This window comes from Oncorhynchus keta, chromosome 35 (genome assembly GCF_023373465.1).
Source record: "Oncorhynchus keta strain PuntledgeMale-10-30-2019 chromosome 35, Oket_V2, whole genome shotgun sequence".
In the NCBI taxonomy this organism is placed as follows: domain Eukaryota; kingdom Metazoa; phylum Chordata; class Actinopteri; order Salmoniformes; family Salmonidae; genus Oncorhynchus; species Oncorhynchus keta.
This window is the reverse complement of record NC_068455.1, coordinates 75988018-76010298: the sequence shown is the minus strand read 5'-3', so window position 1 is coordinate 76010298 and position 22281 is coordinate 75988018. Positions and strand designations below refer to the sequence as shown.

Genomic DNA, 22281 nt, shown 5'->3' with positions numbered 1-22281 from the left:
TATTGAAGTTAGTTAGGGAGAGGCGAGGAGAAATCCAACGGTTGCGGATGTACACCTCTCCCCTCCGAGGCCTGGTTCGGTTCTCCCGGCACACTCTCCGCTTCTCTACGTGCAAGCTGTATTATTGAATACGCGAAGACCCACTTTGGCATCAAATGAATGAAAATTAAGCCGTTTTGAAGGTGAAGTTTATTTTAATTTTAATTTTCTTAGTTAAGCGGCCTATTAGCTGCGGAGAAAGCCGTAGCTAAGTTTTGAATGAGAGAAAAACGCCCGAGGACCACAAAATAAGCAGGTGAGCTACTGAATTGAACTGCTATCCCGACTTGTACAACGAATCCAAAACGTCCACAACGCCAACTAGTAGCGACCAACAACTGGAATAGTACTAGCTACCCCCCCCACACACCCCTACCCCCCCACACCCCTACCCCCCCCACACCCCTACCCCCCACACCCCTACCCCCCACCCCCTACCCCCACCGACGTTAGCCTGGCGATAACAAAAGGATTGAAAGTTGAAAGATATTATCAACGGAGGGCAGAGGAAAAGGAGGAAAGAACGGAGGTGGGACAAGATTTCATTATTTATTCAATGTTTTTTTTTTTTTAAAGCAGGTTCTATGGAAACACACGTTGTTGTATATTCTTGTCACTACTAATTTGGATGTGGTTTTGAGCGAGAGTCGAGGAAGAGTGAGAATATGAGAGATTGTGACAAAGATTCCCCCCTCTTTGGAGAATACGAGAAAGAAAAAAAATAGATTTAGTCATTTGTGAGTTAAACTGATACTTAACCCCAAATAATATCTGTATAATTGATTAATAAGGATTGTAAAACTGGCTTTCTGGAAGCAACATCATGGTAATAGTTACCAGGATGGGATTCCAATGCTAGACTTTTCTGGAAATAGCTAATGGTTGATATGAATGTGTTTTTGGCCAGTAGCACTCACACTAGTGAGTGTCCCAAATTAATTACTTTCCAATAGCTGTTATTATTTAATATTAGGGAAAATAACTTAGTAACTAGTCAGCCAGTTTCTTGCTAATATGTTACACTGTCTAAAAGTTAAGGCAAGATTGCTAAAGGTTTATATTGCAACTAATGTAGATGCTAGCTACTCCCCTGTAGAAATGTGTTGGCTGGTCTATGTAATCAATCAATCAAGTTGCAACAAAAAAAAGTGAAAGGGGCGGGCTTTGTCGACCGGTGGGACAGTAATGATATCGATAACTTTGATATTTGTTCATAGTTTATTTATCTGTTGCCATGAAATGAACTTTTTTTTGTTTGTTTGTTGTTGCCTTGATTAGTCTACAATCCTACCTCAAGTGTGAGTTTAATGTTACACACAGACTGGCACCGTTTATGTGGCTTGGACCAGCATTGGGCAAGTAGACAAAGGCCAACAGCATTGTGAATGAGGCCGAATACTATACTACTGCAATATCTTCTGAGTGGTTTTTAATCAGTATTACAGGAAATTATTTTCTTAAATTAGGCTTGTAACGGTTATCACGACAACAAAAAAACATACGTCCTAAAATGTAAGTGTTGTGTTTTGCCGTGATGTTACAGTTAAGTGAACTTTTTGATGATGCATACATTGTGTGGAACTCGGCTCTTGTTGACAGACCCATTTTTGTCCGACAAAAAATGTACCAAAAAAATGACAGCTATTGAATGTACAACTGTTCTATTAATTTGCTAACTGTATGTAGAGTTCGTTTCACGTCTCTTGTGGTCGGTATAACGACAAAAGTCGGTTTAACGGGAACATTTGAAACCGGAAGATGTCTTGTCCCGAGGTGACCGTCTAGTCTTTTGTGTCACAGCACGAACGTTAGCGCGCGCCTCCCCCCCAAGACAGAGAACTTACTTCACATCACACACACATAGTTTGGCATAGGCTGTGTGTGTGTGGTGTGTTTTGATGTTTCCCCACTTGATAGTTGAACATGTGACTCCTCGTGTAGCCAGATACTGGATTAACTGTGTTATTTTTCTGCTGTGAACTCTAACTTGCGTTTGTTTGAGTGTGTGTATATGCAACCTGGTCTCAGAGAATTTAGTATTATTCTGTACGTATCTCCGAGATGTTCCATTTAGTGTGACGTTTTTGTATGATTACATAAAACAGATGGTTACTTAACCTGTTACTCCTACCCACTACTTTTTCGAACATTCTGTTAAAAATCGCGCAACATTTCAGCGCCCTGCTGCTCATGCCAGGAATATAGTATATGCATATGATTAGTATGTGTGGATAGAAAACACTCAGACGTTTATAAAACTGGTTAAATCACGGCTGTGACTATAACAGAACGTGCGTTTCATCGAAAAGCGCAGGAAAATCTGATCACTGAAAATGGAAATATATATCCATCCGCCACTTCAACCCATTGATAAAGGCGAACCACAATAAATGGGGCTGAGGTTGCAATACCTACAGCTTCCACACAATGTCAACAGTCTTGTCATTTGCCTAGGCTTTGTTTCTTGGTCAAACGAAGAAGAGACAAGCCATTTGTTCAAGCCTCCGACCTGATATTTTGGTTGAGATTTACCCGGACATTATTTCCAGACGGACAGCTAAAGAATATACTTTGCCTCGTGATCAATTTGATCGCTTATTAACGTTTACTAATACCTAAAGTTGCATTACAAAAGTATTTCGAAGTGTTTTGTGAAAGTTTATCGTCAACTTTTTTAATAAAAAAAAAATGACGTTACGTTATAAGACGCTATTTTTTTTCGTTTATCAAACAGTCTTCATAGATCGATATCTAGGCTATATATGGACCGATTTAATCGGAAAAAAAGACCCAATAGTGATTATGGGACATCTAGGAGTGCCAACAAAGAAGATGGTCAAAGGTAATGAATGTTTTATATTTTATTTGTGCGGTTTGTGTAGCGACGACTATGCTAATTATTTTGTTTACGTCCCCTGCGGGTCTTTTAGGGTGTTACATGCTATCAGATAATAGCTTCTCATGCTTTCGCCGAAAAGCATTTTAAAAATCTGACTTGTTTCCTGGATTCACAACGAGTGTAGCTTTAATTCAATACCCTGCATGTGTATTTTAATGAACGTTTGAGTTTTAACTAGTACTATTAGCATTTAGCGTAGCGCATTTGCATTTCCATATGTCTAGATGGGACGCCTGCGTGTCAGGTAGGAGCAAGAGGTTAAGGCATAAGCATTGCTAACTACTTATTGCAAATTCGTAACATATGTTACGTTTTGAGAAGTCATAATTTATATGTATATATAAAAAATACTAATTGTAATTCGTAACATACGAAAAGGAGTGATGGACGTCCACAAATTGATACATATCTTACTAAATGGAGTGTCTCGGATTTACGTACAGAATAATACGAAATGTTCTGAGACCAGGTTGGTATGTGTGTATTTTTGCTATTATGAGGAGTTGGGGTTGACCAGACACAGTAAGAGGCTGATGAGAATGAGACGGTAGTGAGCACGGTTACATTGATTTATTGTGAATATTCTGATTTTTAAATATAATCATTTGTTTAAAACGTTTAAATGCTTTGCAAGAACAACAATGTTTCTAATAATCCTGTTTACATGGACACATCTGAAATCAGGCTGCCTGATGGGAATTATGAGAAACGCAGAAAATCACCAATCAAAATAAAACGCTCTACCACACTTGACCACGTTATTTTTGGGAAGAACATTTTATCCTGAGTTCGGACAGATAACGTTTGTATGTGAAAACTATTTCAAACTAAGATACTTTCAGTTGTTCCCGAACTCACTTCACTTGCACAAAAGAGAGAGAGAGTCTTGAACTGCTGCTGTTAGCACACGGACAGATCAAATACACAGCGCTGGAACTCAGACGCTCTTATCTCCAACAATTACAGGAGACATGAGGGTTAAGTGCCTTGCTCAAGGCACATGTACAGATCAAATACACAGCGCTGGAACTCTGCTTGAAAAAAGGTTTTTACACGTCCTAATCATTTGAAAGATTGCTCAGAAAACCAGGTGTTTTAATCAGAGTGTTCTTACATAAATGATGATCTACCACTGTTTTAAGGAGAGTGAAGTTTTTACACGACTGATGTCGTACTCTGCCAACTAACATAATCAATTTAATATTGAATTATTAGTGTGCATGTAGGTGTGCTTAGTGGAAAACAGATTGTTCATCTCTGCTATACTGAGGGCTTTGGAAGTTTGGTATTTTGTTGCTGGGTTGAGTTAATGTGTGTGCTGATTGGTGACAGGACTTTTCCTTAGTGATGTAGATTATGTGTAGGCCTATGCTTTATCTCTCTGTGTGTGTGTGTGTGTGTGTGTGTGTGTGTGTGTGTGTGTGTGTGTGTGTGTGTGTGTGTGTGTGTGTTGCAGTATGCCCTCGGTGATGGAGCGATCGGGGAGTGGCGTTCTGTCTAGGAGCAGGGCTAAAACCAATGGAAACAACCAACACTCGGAGGAGGACAGCAGCGATGAGGAGCACGCTCACGGTACACACACACACACGACACACACACAGGTCAAATTCGGGGGAAAAGGGCTAGAAAATAACATGGTATAAAGTTTATTTTGATTGGTGATTTTTTTTTTCTGCATTTATCAAAAGTCTCATCAGGCAGCCTGATCTCAGATGTGTCCGTGTAAACAGGATTATTAGAGAAAATGTTCTTTCAAAGCGTGTACAATTTTATTATATTAATCTTAACTATCCACAATAATAGTTTGTGTGCTCACTACTGTCTCATCATTTTCTTACCGTCGTCATACCTACTCAGTTCATGACAGGAAAATACACGCACACACGCTCAAACAAAAGCACAGAAGAGTTGACAACAGACAAAAAAACACGGTCCCTCCACATTTCGTTCTGTGTGCTTCCATTTAAGCAACTTCCAGCACGACTTTAGCGTGAACACTGAGGCTGTACCCTTATTAAGTTATCGGTTTAACAGTGGCCGCCGCGTAGGTTACCGAGGATATTTGATCATAATGTAGGCCAAACAGAGTGGTCTTTATTTTATTTATTTAACTATTTATTTTACTAGGCGAGTCAGTTTAAGAACAAATTCTTTATTTACAATGACGGCCTACCGGCGGCCAAACCTGGACGACGCTGGGCCAAACTTGGACGACGCTGGGCCAAACCTGGACGACGCTGGGCCAAACCTGGACGACGCTGGGCCAAACCTGGACGACGCTGGGCCAAACCTGGACGACGCTGGGCCAAACCTGGACGACGCTGGGCCAAACCTGGACGACGCTGGGCCAAACCTGGACGACGCTGGGCCAAACCTGGACGACGCTGGGCCAATTGTGCGCCGCCCTATGGGACGTCCAATCACGACCGGTTGGGATACAGCCTGGAATCGAACACGATGGAGAAAATGCATCCCATAACATGTTAACATGGAAACAGCTGTTCTGTCATTCATTGTTCAATGAAGGCCCACATTCCATAACATGCAGGGCTTGACATGAACCGGTTTATCCACTTGTCCTTCTCACAAGGTGGTGACTGAAAATGTTGTTTGATGCTAGATACCACTTCACAAAATAAAATGCATTATTAATCCCATACCATTATTACAGAGAATGTGATAAATTGGCTACTTAGCTTATTCAAGCCTGTCTCAAAATAGAACACTGCCCCTTTAAGACAAAAAAAAAGAAGCTCTTTACCTGACTGGCTTTTCAAAGATGTCTAGAAATGTATACATTTTGTGCTCTTGTAGGAGTCAATCACTCCTCTATTGCTGACTACAAATGATCTATAACTGGGCTAATAACTCACTAACTAGCAAAGGATATGAATAAATTATCTATAACTGGATAAATGAACAAAATGTGCACACGTGGCTACATGCAGCTCTCACTATGATCTCAAAACAAGCGCATCTACTCATGACCGCTCATGCTGTAAACACAGTCCAGTTCAAAGTGCCTGGCACAGATCCATATATGGCAATTGTCTATATGCATATAGGCCTACTGCAGCCCTGATTGGTTATGGTGCACTAGTCTGTGCTGAGTAGTGCATGTCTATACAATAGAATCCCCCAGGTATTTTGCATTAAAAGTGGCTAATATTGTGTTCAGTCGATCACAATTGCCACAGTAAAGGGAAATGTTGATGGTGTTAACAGGGAAAAACTCTAGAACAGTGATGGTGTTAACAGGGAAAAACTCTAGAACAGTGATGGTGTTAACAGGGAAAAACTCTAGAACAGTGATGGTGTTAACAGGGAAAAACTCTAGAACAGTGGTCACCAACCTTCTTTTTCTGAGTCAATATCACTGAGTCAAAATGCAAGCTGAGATCTACCGCTCAGATGTTTTGATTTTATTAATAGCATCACTTAAACAGAAGGAAGCTATAGGCCCAATACAGTATCACTGCATATTGGCTTTGCTTGAATTGCCCTGCCAATGCATTGTTTGAGCCTGTTCTTAACATTTATATTTCTACATTTGAGGTAGGCTATATGATCATACCGGTAATAGATCCGTTGTTTTATTACTTGTGAAACACAGCTAAGTGACCAAACATTTTGAAATCATGTGCTTTTTATTTTACTGGGCTGATGGTGCCTGCATCTGAGGGTCAGTCTCAGCGGAGGGAGAGAGCAGCAGACTGAGGGTCAGTCTCAGCAGAGGGAGAGAGCAGCAGACTGAGGATCGGAGAGAAAGGAGAGGGAGAGAGCAGCAGACTGAGGGTCAGTCTCAGTGGAGGGAGAGAGCAGCAGACTGAGGGTCAGTCTCAGCAGAGGGAGAGAGCAGCAGACTGAGGGTCAGTCTCAGCGGAGGGAGAGAGCAGCAGACTGAGGATCGGAGAGAAAGGAGAGGGAGAGAGCAGCAGACTGAGGGTCAGTCTCAGTGGAGGGAGAGAGCAGCAGACTGAGGGTCAGTCTCAGCGGAGGGAGAGAGCAGCAGACTGAGGGTCAGTCTCAGCGGAGGGAGAGAGCAGCAGACTGAGGGTCGGTCTCAACGGAGGGGGAGAGCAGCAGACTGAGGGTCAGTCTCAGCGGAGGGAGAGAGTAGCAGACTGAGGGTCAGTCTCAGCGGAGGGAGAGAGCAGCAGACTGAGGGTCGGTCTCAACGGAGGGGGAGAGCAGCAGACTGAGGGTCAGTCTTAGCAGAGGGAGAGAGTAGCAGACTGAGGGTCAGTCTCAGCGGAGGGAGAGAGCAGCAGACTGAGGGTCAGTCTCAGCGGAGGGAGAGAGCAGCAGACTGAGGGTCAGTCTCAGCGGAGGGAGAGAGCAGCAGACTGAGGGTCGGTCTCAGCGGAGGGGGAGAGCAGCAGACTGAGGGTCAGTCTCAGCGGAGGGAGAGCAGCAGACTGAGGGTCAGTCTCAGCGGAGGAGAGAGCAGCAGACTGAGGGTCAGTCTCAGCGGAGGGAGCGGAGAGCAGCAGACTGAGGGTCGGTCTCAACGGAGGGAGAGCAGCAGACTGAGGGTCAGTCTTAGCGGAGGGGAGAGCAGCAGACTGAGGGTCAGTCTCAGCAGAGGGAGAGAGTAGCAGACTGAGGGTCAGTCTCAGCGGAGGGAGAGAGCAGCAGACTGAGGGTCGGTCTCAGTGGAGGGGGAGAGCAGCAGACTGAGGGTCAGTCTCAGCGGAGGGAGAGAGCAGCAGACTGAGGGTCGGGGAGAAAGGAGAGGGAGAGAGCAGCAGACTAAGGGTCGGAGAGAAAGGAGAGGGAGAGAGCAGCAGACTGAGGGTCAGTCTCAGTGGAGGGGGAGAGCAGCAGACTGAGGGTCGGTCTCAGCGGAGGGAGAGAGCAGCAGACTAAGGGTCGGAGAGAAAGGAGAGGGAGAGAGCAGCAGACTGAGGGTCAGTCTCAGTGGAGGGAGAGCGCACCAGACTGAGGGTCAGTCTCAGCGGAGGGAGAGAGCAGCAGACTGAGGGTCGGAGAGAAAGGAGAGGGAGAGAGCAGCAGACTGAGGGTCAGTCTCAGTGGAGGGAGAGAGCAGCAGACTGAGGGTCAGTCTCAGCGGAGGGAGAGCAGCAGACTGAGGGTCGGTCTCAGTGGAGGGAGAGAGTAGCAGACTGAGGGTCGGTCTCAGCGGAGGGAGAGAGCAGCACACTGAGGGTCAGTCTCAGCAGAGGGAGAGAGCAGCAGACTGAGGGTCGGAGAGAAAGGAGAGGGAGAGAGCAGCAGACTGAGGGTCGGTCTCAGCGGAGGGAGAGAGCAGCAGACTGAGGGTCAGTCTCAGCAGAGGGCGAGAGCAGCAGACTGAGGGTCAGTCTCAGCAGAGGGAGAGCAGCAGACTGAGGGTCGGAGAGAAAGGGGAGGGAGAGAGCAGCAGACTGAGGGTCAGTCTCAGCAGAGGGAGAGAGCAGCAGACTGAGGGTCGGAGAGAAAGGAGAGGGAGAGAGCAGCAGACTGAGGGTCGGAGAGAAAGGAGAGGGAGAGAGCAGCAGACTTGAGGGTCAGTCTCAGCAGAGGGAGAGAGCAGCAGACTGAGGGTCAGTCTCAGCGGAGGGAGAGAGCAGCAGACTGAGGGTCGGAGAGAAAGGAGAGGGAGAGAGCAGCAGACTGAGGGTCGGAGAGAAAGGAGAGGGAGAGAGCAGCAGACTGGGGGTCGGAGAGAAAGGAGAGGGAGAGAGCAGCAGACCGAGGGTCAGTCTCAGCGGAGGGAGAGAGCAGCACTGAGGGTCGGAGAGAAAGGAGAGGGAGAGAAAGTGAAATCAATCAATCAAATATATTTATAAAGTCCTTGTTAAGCTGATATCTCGCTGATATCTCAAAGTGCTGTACAGAAAACAGCCTAAAACCCCAAACAGCAAGCAATGCAAGTGTAGAAGCACGGTGGCTAGGAAAAACTCCCTAGAAAGGCCAGAACCGAGAGAGGAACCAGGCTATGAGGGGTGGGCCAGTCCTCTTCTGGCTGTGCCGAGTGGAGATTATAACAGAACATGGCCAAGATGTTAAAATGTTCATAAATGACCAGCAGGGTCAAATAATAATCACAGTGGTTGTAGAGGGTGCAACAGGTCAGCACCTCAGGAATAAATGTCAGTTGGCTTTTCATAGCCGATCATTCAGAGTTAGAGACAGCAGGTGTGATAGAGAGAGAGTCAAAAACGGCATGTCCTTGATATAAAAAAAGAGCCAATCAACAACAACAACAACAACAACAACAACAACAACAAGTCTATTGATACTCATTCATTAGTAGTCATTACTGCTGCACTGCTTGTTGTAGCGCTGAGTGGAAATAGAAAGAACGTGTATTTTATGGCTTATAAAAGTGTTGAATGCAAAGTGTTGACAGGGCTGAGTAAGAGCATCAAGTCACTCATAAACACAGCAGCTCTTTGCTGTATTCGTTGACAGTCTCTCTAGTCGTGGTTTTAAACGTTTTGAAACAGCAGCTCTTTGCTGTATTCGTTGACAGTCTCTCTAGTCGTGGTTTTAAACGTTTTGAAACAGCAGTTCTTTGCTGTATTCGTTGACAGTCTCTCTAGTCGTGGTTTTAAACGTTTTGAAACAGCAGCTCTTTACTGTATTCGTTGACAGTCTCTCTAGTCGTGGTTTTAAACGTTTTGAAACAGCAGTTCTTTGCTGTATTCGTTGTGACAGTCTCTCTAGTCGTGGTTTTAAACATTTTGAAACAGCAGCTCTTTACTGTATTCGTTGACAGTCTCTCTAGTCGTGGTTTTAAACGTTTTGAAACAGCAGCTCTTTACTGTATTCGTTGACAGTCTCTCTAGTCGTGGTTTTAAACGTTTTGAAACAGCAGCTCTTTGCTGTATTCGTTGACAGTCTCTCTAGTCGTGGTTTTAAACGTTTTGAAACAGCAGCTCTTTACTGTATTGATTTGTTGACAGTCTCGCCTACCCGGTCTAGTCGTGGTTTTAAACGTTTTGAAACAGCAGCTCTTTTCTGTATTCTGGGTTGACAATCTCTCTAGTCTGTGGTTTTAAACGTTTTGAAATCTCACAGTAGCTTTCTTTTATGCCATGCTACATTGGGCTTATCAGACTCTCTCTCTGTGGGTTAATCTGAGCCATCCGATTGGTTTAGCGGTTGGCCTCTAGTGCACTCTGATTTGCTCTCTCTCTCCGCCTGGGTTTAGGCATACTCTCTCTCTTTGTGGGTTCACACATGAAATTGTTCAAAATGGCAACAGTTCGCCTACCCGGTGCGCAGGGCAGCTGAATCGGACAAATCTCTCACACTCCCTCTCTGCTTGTCTCTGCTCTTCTGTCTCTCTCTGGGTTTATCGCTAATACTCTCTCTCTGTGGGCTTATCACTAATACTCTCTCTCTCTCTCTGGGGTTATCACTAATACTCTCTCTGTGGGCTTATCACTAATACTCTCTCTGTGGGTTTATCACTAATACTCTCTCTCTCTGGGTTTATCACTAATACTCTCTCTCTCTGGGTTTATCACTAATTCTCTCTCTGGGTTTATCTCTCTCTCTGGGTTTATCACTAATACTCTCTCTCTCTCTCTCTGTGGGTTTATCACTAATACTCTCTCTCTCTCTGGGTTTATCACTAATACTCTCCCTCTCTGTGGGTTTATCACTAATACTCTCTCTCTCTCTGGGTTTATCACTAATTCTCTCTGGGTTTATCGCTAATACTCTCTCTGGGCTTATCACTAATACTCTCTCTCTGGGCTTATCACTAATACTCTCTCTCTGTGGGCTTATTACTAATACTCTCTGTGGGCTTATTACTAATACTCTCTGTGGGCTTATCGCTAATACTCTCTCTCTTGGGCTTATCGCTAGTACTCTCTCTCCGGGCTTATCGCTAGTACTCTCTCTCCGGGCTTATCGCTAGTACTCCCTCTCCGGGCTTATCGCTAGTACTCTCTCTCCGGGCTTATCGCTAATACTCTCTCCGGGCTTATCGCTAGTACTCTCTCCGGGCTTATCGCTAGTACTCTCTCTCTCCAGGTTTATCACTAATACTCTCTCTCTCTGTGGGTTTATCACTAATACTCTCTCTCTCTCTGGGTTTATCACTAATACTCTCTCTCTCTGTGGGTTTATCACTAATACTCTCTCTCTCTCTGGGTTTATCACTAATACTCTCCCTCTCTGTGGGTTTATCACTAATACTCTCTCTCTCTCTGGGTTTATCACTAATTCTCTCTGGGTTTATCGCTAATACTCTCTCTGGGCTTATCACTAATACTCTCTCTCTCTGGGTTTATCTGTGGGCTTAAACTCTCTCTCCGGGCTTATCGCTAGTACTCTCTCTCCGGGCTTATCGCTAGTACTCTCTCTCCGGGCTTATCTAGTACTCTCTCTCCGGGCTTATCGCTAGTACTCTCTCTCCGGGCTCCCTCTCTGGGCTTATCGCTAGTACTCTCTCTCCGGGCTTATCTAGTACTCTCTCTCTGGGCTTATCGCTAGTACTCTCTCCGGGCTTATCGCTAGTACTCTCTCTCCGGGCTTATCCTCGCTCTCCGGGCTTATCGCTAGTACTCTCTCTCCGGGCTTATCGCTAGTACTCTCTCTCCGGGCTTATCGCTAGTACTCTCTCCGGGCTTATCGCTAGTACTCTCTCTCCGGGTTTATCGCTAGTACTCTCTCTCCGGGCTTATCGCTAGTACTCTCTCTCCGGGCTTATCGCTAGTACTCTCTCTCTCTCCCTCTCCAGGCTTATCGCTAGTACTCTCTCTCTCCCTCTCTGGGCTTATCGCTAGTACTCTCTCTCTCTCCCTCTCTGGGCTTATCGCTAACTCTCTCCGGGCTTATCGCTAGTTCTCTCTATCCCTCGCTGGGCTTATCGCTAACTCTCTCCGGGCTTATCGCTAGTACTCTCTCTCTCTCTCCCTCTCTGGGCTTATCGCTAGTACTCTCTCTCTCTCCCTCTCTGGGCTTATCGCTAGTTCTCTCTCTCTCCCTCGCTGGGCTTATCGCTAACTCTCTCTCTCTCTCTGGGCTTATCGCTAGTACTCTCTCCGGGCTTATCGCTAGTTCTCTCTCTCTCTCTCTCTCTCTCTCTCTCTCTGGGCTTATCGCTAACTCTCTCTGGCCGTATTGCTAGTTCTCTCTCAGCTGATGTCTCTCTCTTCCTCTAATCATCCCTCTTTTCTCTCTCCACAGACAGTATGATTCGAGTGGGAGGAGACTACCAGGCACAGATACCTGAATTAAACCCAGGTACCAGAGAGGGAATGGGGGGGGATTTGATCATTTGGCTGTGTATGTGACAGATGGAGTGAGAGAAAATAAGGAATGTATGACTGACGTGTGTGTGTGTGTGTGTGTGTGTGTGTGTGTGTGTGTGCGCGCACACAGACACTCCAAGCCGCTACAATGAGAAGGAACAGAGGAGTATGCTGGTGTGGTGCCCCAACAGTCTCATCTCTGACGCCATGTGTAAACACACACACTATACTATTATCTGACAATTTAAATTCTTTGCTCTCTCTATCTCTCTTTCAATTCAATTCATCAATTCAAGGGCTTTATTGGCATGGGAAACATATGTTAACATTGCCAAAGCAAGTGAAGTAGATAAAACAAAAGTGAAATAAACAACTCTCGCTCTCTCACTCGCTCTGCTCTCTCTCTGGCTCTCTGTTGCTCTCTCTGCTCACTCTCCCGCTCTCTCACTCTGCGCGCTCTCTCTGCTCTCTGTCGCTCTCTCTGCTCTCTCTCACTCTCTCTGCTCGCTCTCTCTGCTTGCTCTCTCTCTGCTCGCTCTCTCCCTCTGCCGCTCTCTCTGCTCGCTCTCTCCCTCTGCCGCTCTCGCTCTGCTCGCTCTGCTCTCTCTCTGCTCGCTCTGCTCTCTCTCTGCTCGCTCTGCTCTCTCTCTGCTCGCTCTCTCCCCCCAGTGGATGAGTATATTCTGATGGCTAAAGAGAAGCATGGCTACAACATGGAACAGGTACAGTCAATCAATCTAACTTTATACAAACAGTAAATATACTCGACAAATATAAACAAAATTAACATTCAATTCTCTGGCGGACAATCCTGGAGTCTGCAAACAAATTTCACACTCCCTCAAAACTTGGGTTGTGTGACAAAACGTTCCTTTTATTGTCCCCCAGCACAAGGTGCACCTGTGTAATGATTGTGCTGTTTTAATCAGCTTCTTGATATGCCACACCTGTCAGGTGGATGGATTATTTTGGCAAAGTAGAAATGCTAACTAACAAGTATGAAAACAAATTTGTTCACAATTTTTAGTGAAATAAGCATTTTGTGCATATGGACATTTCTGGGATCTTTTCGTTTTAGCTCATGAAACATGGGACCAACACTCTCCATGTTGTTTATATTTATGTTCTGTGTAGTTATCTCAGAGCTCTGGTTCAAAATAATGCACCATATAGTGAATAGGGTATTCATCCTCCAGTCTGTCCCCTCCCCTGGGTCAAAATGTCACTGCTATGTCTGTCTGTCCAGGCCCTGTCTCTAAATGTCACTTCTCTCTCTGTCTGTCTGCCTGTCCAGGCCCTGTCTCTAAATGTCACTTCTCTCTCTGTCTGTCTGTCTGTCTGTCTGTCTGTCTGTCTGTCTGTGTGTCCAGGCCCTGTCTCTAAATGTCACTTCTCTGTCTGTCTGTCTGTCTGCCTGTCCAGGCCCTGTCTCTAAATGTCACTGCTCTGTCTAGGCCCTGTCTCTAAATGTCACTTCTCTGTCTGTCTGTCCAGGCCCTGTCTCTAAATGTCGCTGCTCTGTCTGTCTGTCTGTCTGTCTGTCTGTCTGTCTGTCTGTCTGTCTCTAAATGTCACTTCTCTCTCTGTCTGTCCAGGCCCTGTCTCTAAATGTCACTTCTCTCTCTGTCTGTCCAGGCCCTGTCTCTAAATGTCACTGCTCTGTCTGTCTGTATGTCCAGGCCCTGTCTCTAAATGTCACTGCTCTGTCTGTCTGTCTGTCTGTCTGTCTGTCTGTCTGTCTGTCTGTCTGTCTGTCTGTCTGTCTGTCTGTCTGTCCAGGCCCTGTCTCTAAATGTCACTGCTCTGTCTGTCTGTCCAGGCCCTGTCTCTAAATGTCACTGCTCTGTCTGTCTGTATGTCCAGGCCCTGTCTCTAAATGTCACTGCTCTGTCTGTCTGTCTGTCTGTCTGTCTGTCTGTCTGTCTGTCTGTCTGTCTGTCTGTCTGTCTGTCTGTCTATGTCACTTCTCTCTCTGTCTGTCCAGGCCCTGTCTCTAAATGTCACTTCTCTGTCTGTCTGTCTGTCTGTCTGCCTGTCCAGGCCCTGTCTCTAAATGTCACTGCTCTGTCTAGGCCCTGTCTCTAAATGTCACTTCTCTGTCTGTCTGTCCAGGCCCTGTCTCTAAATGTCGCTGCTCTGTCTGTCTGTCTGTCTGTCTGTCTGTCTGTCTGTCTGTCTGTCTGTCTCTAAATGTCACTTCTCTCTCTGTCTGTCCAGGCCCTGTCTCTAAATGTCACTGCTCTGTCTGTCTGTATGTCCAGGCCCTGTCTCTAAATGTCACTGCTCTGTCTGTCTGTCTGTCTGTCTGTCTGTCTGTCTGTCTGTCTGTCTGTCCAGGCCCTGTCTCTAAATGTCACTGCTCTGTCTGTCTGTCCAGGCCCTGTCTCTAAATGTCACTGCTCTGTCTGTCTGTATGTCCAGGCCCTGTCTCTAAATGTCACTGCTCTGTCTGTCTGTCTGTCTGTCTGTCTGTCTGTCTGTCTGTCTGTCTGTCTGTCTGTCTGTCTGTCTGTCTGTCTGTCTGTCTGTAAATGTCACTTCTCTCTCTGTCTGTCCAGGCCCTGTCTCTAAATGTCACTTCTCTGTCTGTCTGTCTGTCTGTCCAGGCCCTGTCTCTAAATGTCACTGCTCTGTCTGTCCGTCCGTCCTTCCGTCCAGGCCAGGCCAGGCCCTGTCTCTAAATGTCACTGCTCTGTCTGTCTGTCTGTCTGTCTGTCTGTCTGTCTGTCTGTCTGTAAATGTCACTGCTCTGTCTGTCTGTCTGTCCAGGCCCTGTCTCTAAATGTCACTTCTCTCTCTGTCTGTCCAGGCCCTGTCTCTAAATGTCACTGCTCTGTCTGTCTGTCTGTCCAGGCCCTGTCTCTAAATGTCACTTCTCTGTCTGTCTGTCCAGGCCCTGTCTCTAAATGTCACTGCTCTGTCTGTCCGTCCGTCCGTCCGTCCAGGCCAGGCCAGGCCCTGTCTCTAAATGTCACTGCTCTCTCTGTGTGTCCAGGCCCTGTGTCTAAATGTCACTGCTCTCTCTGTGTGTCCAGGCCCTGGGGATGTTGCTGTGGCATAAACATGATGTGGAGTGTTCCCTTGCTGACCTGGCTAACTTCACTCCCTTTCCCGAGGAGTGGACCGTAGAGGACAAGGTCCTGTTTGAACAGGCCTTCAGCTTCCATGGCAAGAGCTTCCATCGTATACAACAGATGGTGAGGACACTTACCGGGGAGCTACACTGGAGCGTTGTGAAAACACTGTTTAACCTGTTTAACCCTGTGTGTGTGTGTGTGTGTGAGTGTGTGTGTGTGTGTGTGTGTGTGTGTGTGTGTGTGTCCCCCTCCCCTCTCTCTCTCTCTCTCTGTAGCTGCCTGATAAGCTGGTCTCAGGCCTGGTCCGGTACTACTACAGCTGGAAGAAGACCAGGACCAGAACCAGTGTTATGGACCGACAGGCTAGAAGACTGGTCAAAAAGACAGACAAGGAAGATGGGTGAGGAGGAGAGGGGGGTAAGGAGGAGAGGGGGGTAAGGAGGAGAGGGGGTAAGGAGGAGAGGGGGAAGGAATGGAGGGGGGTAAGGAGGAGAGGGGGCAAGGAATGGAGGGGGGAAGGAATGGAGGGGGGTAAGGAGGAGAGGGGGAAGGAATGGAAGGGGGCAAGGAGGAGAGGGGGAAGGAATGGAGGGGGTAGTAAGGAGGAGAGAGAAGGGGTGGACAGGAGGGAGACATGGAGAGGGGAGAGACGAGAGAACACAAACTAATATATACCTCGACCTAAACATCAGCGCCACAGGTAACTTCCACTAAGCTGTGAACAAGCTGAGAAACAAGGCAAGAAGGGCCTTCTATGCCATTTAAAAGGAACACAATTCGACACACAAGGGCTCCCGTGTGGCGCAGAGGTCTAAGGCACTGCATCTCAGTGCTAGAGGCGTCACTACAGACCCTGGTTCGATTCCAGGCTGTATCACAACCTGCCATCATCGGGAGTTCCATAGGGCAGCGTTTGGCCGTCATTGCCTAGTTAAATAAACAAGGTGCGGTGCGACACAAACAACAACAGAGTTACACATGGAATAAACAAACGTACAGTCAATAACACAATAGAAAAGTCTATATACAGTGTGTGCAAATGAAGTGCGGAGGTAAGGCAATAAATAGGCCAATAGTGGCGAAGTAATTATAATTTACACTGGAGTGACAGATGTGCAGATGAGGATGTGCAAGTAGAAATATTGGTGTGCAAAAAAGCAGAAAAACAAAAACAAATATGGGGATGAGGTAGTTATTTACAGATGGGTTATTTACAGATGGGTTATTTACAGATGGGTTATTTACAGATGGGTTATTTACAGATGGGTTATTTACAGATGGGTTATTTACAGATGGGTTATTTACAGATGGGCTATTTACAGATGGGTTATTTACAGATGGGTTATTTACAGATGGGTTATTTACAGATGGGCTATTTACAGATGGGTTATTTACAGATGGGCTGTGTACAGCTGCAGCGATCAGTTAGCTGCTCAGATAGCTGACGCTTAAAGTTAGTGAGGGAGATGTGAGTCTCCACCTTCAGTGATTTTTGCAATTCGTTCCAGTCATTGGCAGCAGAGAACTGGAAGGAAAGGCGGCCAAAGGAGGAATTGGCTTTGGGTATGACCAGTGAAATATACCTGCTGGAGCGCGTGCTCCACCCTGCTATTTGTGGCAGGGAGGGGGGTTAGAGTGAGATTTGAAAGGGATAAAGATTGAAAGTAAGAATGTACAAAATGAATCACTTATTCATCCCCCTTCTCTTCCTCCCCATCCCTCCCTCTCCCCATCCCTTAGTAATGATGAGATAGAGGGAGACCCGGGCAGCGACAGCGACTTTGAGATCGACGCCAAGAAAGAGGTGAGCAGAATGAAGTGTTACTCTTCTTCTGAGTGGCGCAGTCGTCTAAGGCACTGCATGTCAGTGCTAGAGGCGTCACTACAGACCCCGGTTCGATTCCGGGCTGTATCACAACCCGCCATCAGCGGGAGTTCCATAGGGCAGCGCACAAGGGGAGGGTTTGGCCGTCGTTGTAAATAAGAATGTGTTCTTAACTGATTTGCCTAGTTAAATGTCTGTGTACTGACCCGCCCTCTCCCCAGACAGTGAAGCAGCAGAGCTCCAGTGGTACTGGAGGAGAGAGGGGAGCGCCAGGCCGGTCTAACCCACAGAGGAAAGAGTCTGTTGGGGCTCAGTACCGCCACCACCCCCTGAGAGCTCGTCGGAGACCACCTAAAGGTACCTTATTGGGTTTCTTTATCCAGGTGTGTGTGTGTGTGTGTGTGTTGCATGGTATACCGAAACTTTTTAGATTTAAAAACAAAAGTTTGTTACTAGAATTTGTTACGTTCAGAACTCCAACTTCTGTCAAATGTCTTGCGTGGTTGAGAGACTGAAGTCTGTCAGCGCAGCCCTTTTTTATAGAGCAAAGTGCCTGGCCCACTTAGTCATTCATTACTAGTGCCATCTGGCTGCATAAAAATGCACCCTTGAATAATACAACACGGCATGTAGAAACGGTTAATTACTGTTCTCAAAACAATGTCCATACAGGCTGGGAAAACTTTACGATGCATGAAGGTACCGGTAGCTTCCAGCTAGCTTTGTAGGCTAACTTTCCTTGCTAGCTTCCAGCTAGCTTTGTAGGCTAACTTTCCTTGCTAGCTTCCAGCTAGCTTTTGTAGGCTAACTTTCCTTGCTAGCTTCCAGCTAGCTTTGTAGGCTAACTTTCCTCGCTAGCTTACAGCTGAAGCTTTTGTCACGTTCCCCAGCAAGAAAACCCCAAATGACACTCAAACAGAAGGGAGAACTAACAAAGTCACTGACAACAACAACCAAAAGGAGGAGGTGGGGGTAACAACTGAAACCTGAAAGACACTCACCACGACAGCCACTAAGCCCACCCGAAAACTTAAAGACAGGAAGCAAACCAAAATGGTGGAGCTAAAACAAAAACAGGGAAGATCAGATAAAGGAATGTTTGTCTAGAAATCTAAAATTGGAGCGCCAACTGAAGGTTGGCTAAACCTTCCACATCTACCAAGACAACTGGAGCACTGGGCCAGCACAGGTGAAACGCCTTCCTACTAACGAGATGGACAACCAGCACAGGTGAAACGCCTTCCCACTAACGAGATGGACAGGTGAAACCCTTCCCACTAACGAGATGGACAACCAGCACAGGTGAAACACCTTCCCACTAACGAGATGGACAACCAGCACAGGTGAAACACCTTCCCACTAACGAGATGGACAACCAGCACAGCCTTCCCACAGGATGGACAACCAGCACAGGTGAAACACCTTCCCACTAACGAGATGGACAACCAGCACAGGTGAAACACCTTCCCACTAACGAGATGGACAACCAGCACAGGTGAAACACCTTCCCACTAACGAGATGGACAACCAGCACAGGTGAAACACCTTCCCACTAACGAGATGGACAACCAGCACAGGTGAAACACCTTCCCACTAACGAGATGGACAACCAGCACAGGTGAAACGCCTTCCTACTAACGAGATGGACAACCAGCACAGGTGAAACGCCTACTGACTAATGAGGTGACACCAATCGGTGTGCCCCCCCATACGTGCTAAAGTACAACCTCAAAACATAAATGGAAACCAAAACCTGTAACATCTTCCTCTTATATTTTTGTTGGACAAGTTTGCTCATCACCAACAGGAAACAACCCCCTTCACAACAGGTGAAACACCTTCCCACTAACGAGATGGACAACCAGCACAGGTGAAACACCTTCCCACTAACGAGATGGACAACCAGCACAGGTGAAACACCTTCCCACTAACGAGATGGACAACCAGCACAGGTGAAACGCCTTCCCACTAACGAGATGGACAACCAGCACAGGTGAAACGCCTTCCCACTAACGAGATGGACAACCAGCACAGGTGAAACGCCTTCCCACTAACGAGATGGACAACCAGCACAGGTGAAACGCCTTCCCACTAACGAGATGGACAACCAGCACAGGTGAAACACCTTCCCACTAACGAGATGGACAACCAGCACAGGTGAAACACCTTCCCACTAACGAGATGGACAACCAGCACAGGTGAAACGCCTTCCCACTAACGAGATGGACAACAAGCACAGGTGAAACGCCTTCCCACTAACGAGATGGACAACCAGCACAGGTGAAACACCTTCCCACTAACGAGATGGACAACCAGCACCAACAGGAAACAACCACCTCACAACATAATCAGCTTAAATGTACTGCAGTCTCCAATATAAACATGGTGTCTTGCCTGTCAATAATTAAAAGCCACCTTTTTTTATTTAGTTTTTAAATGTGTATGGGCTTTTGTTTTTTGTTTGTATTTTCTAAACTTTTCTTATTTACCCTTTTTTTTGTTTTTTTGGACATAGTTTGCTTAACTCTGAAGTTTTGGAAAAACTCACGAATGCTTCTATAATGCAAAAACGTACAGTCAAAATAAATTGTGAGCCAGAGCTACTACCTATTGGCTTTAACACAACTTATTGACTGAAAGACAATCAGCAACCAAGTTGTCCTTTACCACAGACATGTCTGATTTCAAGGGGAGACTCCTGCAACATCCATAGTAAATTTTCTCTCGTGGTTAGAGCGTTGGACTAGTAGCCGGAAGGTTGCAAGTTCAAACCCCCGAGCCGACAAGGTACATTTACATTTACATTTAAGTCATTTAGCAGACGCTCTTATCCAGAGCGACTTACAAATTGGAGAACATTTACATTACATTTAAGTCATTTAGCAGACGCTCTTATCCAGAGCGACTTACAAATTGGTGCATACACCTTATGACATCCAGTGGAACAGCCACTTTACAATAGTGCATCTAAATCTTTTTAGGGGGGGTGAGAAGGATTACTTACCCTATCCTAGGTATTCCTTGAAGAGGTGGGGTTTCAGGTGTCTCCGGAAGGTGGTGATTGACTCCGCTGTCCTGGCGTCGTGAGGGAGTTTGTTCCACCAGGTACAAATCTGTCGTTCTGCCCCTGAACAGGCAGTTAACCCACTGTTCCCCGGTAAGCCGTCATTGAAAATAAGAATTGTTCTTAACTGACTTGCCTAGTTAAATAAAGGTCAAATAAAATAAAAAATAAAAAAATTGTGGAGCTTCTCTCTCTTTTCAGGGTTTGGTTGATAGGCATGTTGTTGGCTCGAGGCCCCAACGTCAATGTTGTGCTCTAGTACATTTGTCTGAGTCGGCACATCTGAGCGTAAACCCTGATATTCTAACAGTAGTGAGACAATGGTGCCAAAAAGACATCAAGGATTTTTAGAATCTCTGAGTTACACCCTGTACCGGTTGAGTATTGGGCTTTCCTCGTGCTCTTGAGGAAGACTTTCGTCAACGATGACACTAGTGGCCACAGGCAGAACATCACTACCGGTTTTCCACCGACTTCGCCGCCCGATCGTAGCGGTTTAAGTACGGTTTCAACATGTTGACATGACACAGTGAGGTTTTTCTGCTGACTTGATGTCCAAACACGAGCCCCTTTTGGACTAAAAGATTCCTGCGTTGCAAACAGCACAAGAGGGACCCATCCAACTCAAAGCGGTCAGCTCTCAACATAGACCTCAAAGTCTGATGAAATCTCCCAAGAGCCTCTGGGCGGTAGGCACCAGAGGGACAACTTGCTACACCCAACCGTTGCAGCACTTGCTGGAAGACCCGTGACATGAAACTTAAACATTGATCCGCCTGCACTACCTGCTGAAGTCAGAAACATTGGTCCGCCTGCACTACCTGCTGAAGTCAGAAACATTGGTCCGCCTGCACTACCTGCTGAAGTCAGAAACATTGGTCCGCCTGCACTACCTGCTGAAGTCAGAAACATTGGTCCGCCTGCACTACCTGCTGAAGTCAGAAACATTGGTCCGCCTGCACTACCTGCTGAAGACAGAAACATTGGTCCGCCTGCACTACCTGCTGAAGACAGAAACATTGGTCCGCCTGCACTACCTGCTGAAGACAGAAACATTGGTCCGCCTGCACTACCTGCTGAAGTCAGAAACATTGGTCCGCCTGCACTACCTGCTGAAGACAGAAACATTGATCCGCCTGCACTACCTGCTGAAGTCAGAAACATTGGTCCGCCAGCACTACCTGCTGAAGACAGAAACATTGGTCCGCCTGCACTACCTGCTGAAGACAGAAACATTGGTCCGCCTGCACTACCTGCTGAAGACAGAAACATTGGTCCGCCTGCACTACCTGCTGAAGACAGAAACATTGGTCCGCCTGCACTACCTGCTGAAGACAGAAACATTGGTCCGCCTGCACTACCTGCTGAAGAAAGAAACATTGGTCCGCCTGCACTACCTGCTGAAGACAGAAACATTGATCCGCCTGCACTACCTGCTGAAGTCAGAAACATTGATCCGCCTGCACTACCTGCTGGAGTCAGAAACATTGGTCCGCCTGCACTACCTGCTGGAGTCAGAAACATTGGTCCGCCTGCACTACCTGCTGGAGTCAGAAACATTGGTCCGCCTGCACTACCTGCTGAAGTCAGAAACATTGATCCGCCTGCACTACCTGCTGAAGTCAGAAACATTGGTCCGCCTGCACTACCTGCTGAAGTCAGAAACATTGAAAAGAACCCCACCGGGGTTAAGAGAAACTGGTTACCGCTCTTCACTCTGGGCAAAGGACCCAACACAGTTCACCAGAACCCTACTGAAAGGTTAGTCAAAAGCAGGAATAGGCTGCGAAGTTGCAACCGGTACAGCTTGGTTCAGTTTACCCGTCTGCTGGCAAACGCCACAGGATTTACAGTGAGCCACAACATCCTGTTTCAGACCAGGTCAGAAGAAGTTATGCAAGATACGGTCACACGTCTTGTTGACCCAAAGATGGCCTGCCATACTACCGTCATGACCCAACCTCGTTATCTCCTGTCGAAGGGTAACTGGAACAGCAATTTGAGATACACTGGACCAATTGTCTTGCCAGGAAGTGGTGTGAGAACGCCATCTCCGTCAAAAGTAACTCACACAAACTTCATCAAACTCCTCTTCGTCATTACTCTGTTCAGCAATCGGCTGTTTCCTGGACATTAAAGTGTCAACCGGTCTTCCTTCAGCG

At 46.6% G+C, this 22281-nt stretch overlaps 1 protein-coding gene and 2 long non-coding RNA genes across 4 annotated transcripts in view; 2 read left to right on the top strand and 1 right to left on the bottom strand.

The window, feature by feature from the left end:
- The first annotated feature begins 480 nt into the window (after positions 1-480).
- The window catches only part of rcor2 (REST corepressor 2), a 29511-nt gene continuing 7710 nt past the window's right edge, over positions 481-22281 (top strand). The window contains 9 exon segments of the mRNA XM_052497759.1: positions 481-568; positions 4395-4510; positions 12089-12145; positions 12284-12364; positions 12823-12875; positions 15189-15350; positions 15506-15630; positions 16971-17034; positions 17277-17412. Coding sequence (XP_052353719.1) covers positions 4396-4510; positions 12089-12145; positions 12284-12364; positions 12823-12875; positions 15189-15350; positions 15506-15630; positions 16971-17034; positions 17277-17412 — 793 coding nt within the window. The 5' untranslated portion in view covers positions 481-568; position 4395.
- Positions 18470-20014, top strand: LOC127916255 (uncharacterized). Of its 2 annotated transcripts, none has more exons than XR_008094170.1 (3): positions 18470-18673; positions 19090-19253; positions 19336-20014. It is a non-coding gene; the product is annotated as an uncharacterized LOC127916255 (long non-coding RNA). The 2 variants fall into 2 exon arrangements; XR_008094171.1 differs by having other exon boundaries at positions 19049-19253.
- Positions 20013-22281, bottom strand: part of LOC127916253 (uncharacterized) — a 5730-nt gene continuing 3461 nt past the window's right edge. Inside the window, exons 4-8 of the long non-coding RNA XR_008094168.1 lie at positions 21589-22281; positions 21517-21552; positions 21301-21444; positions 21229-21264; positions 20013-21192 (exon numbers count right to left, since the gene is read on the bottom strand). The exon at positions 21589-22281 is cut by the window's right edge and continues 1223 nt beyond it. This is a non-coding gene — a long non-coding RNA (uncharacterized LOC127916253). The remainder of the gene's footprint in view (positions 21193-21228; positions 21265-21300; positions 21445-21516; positions 21553-21588) is intronic.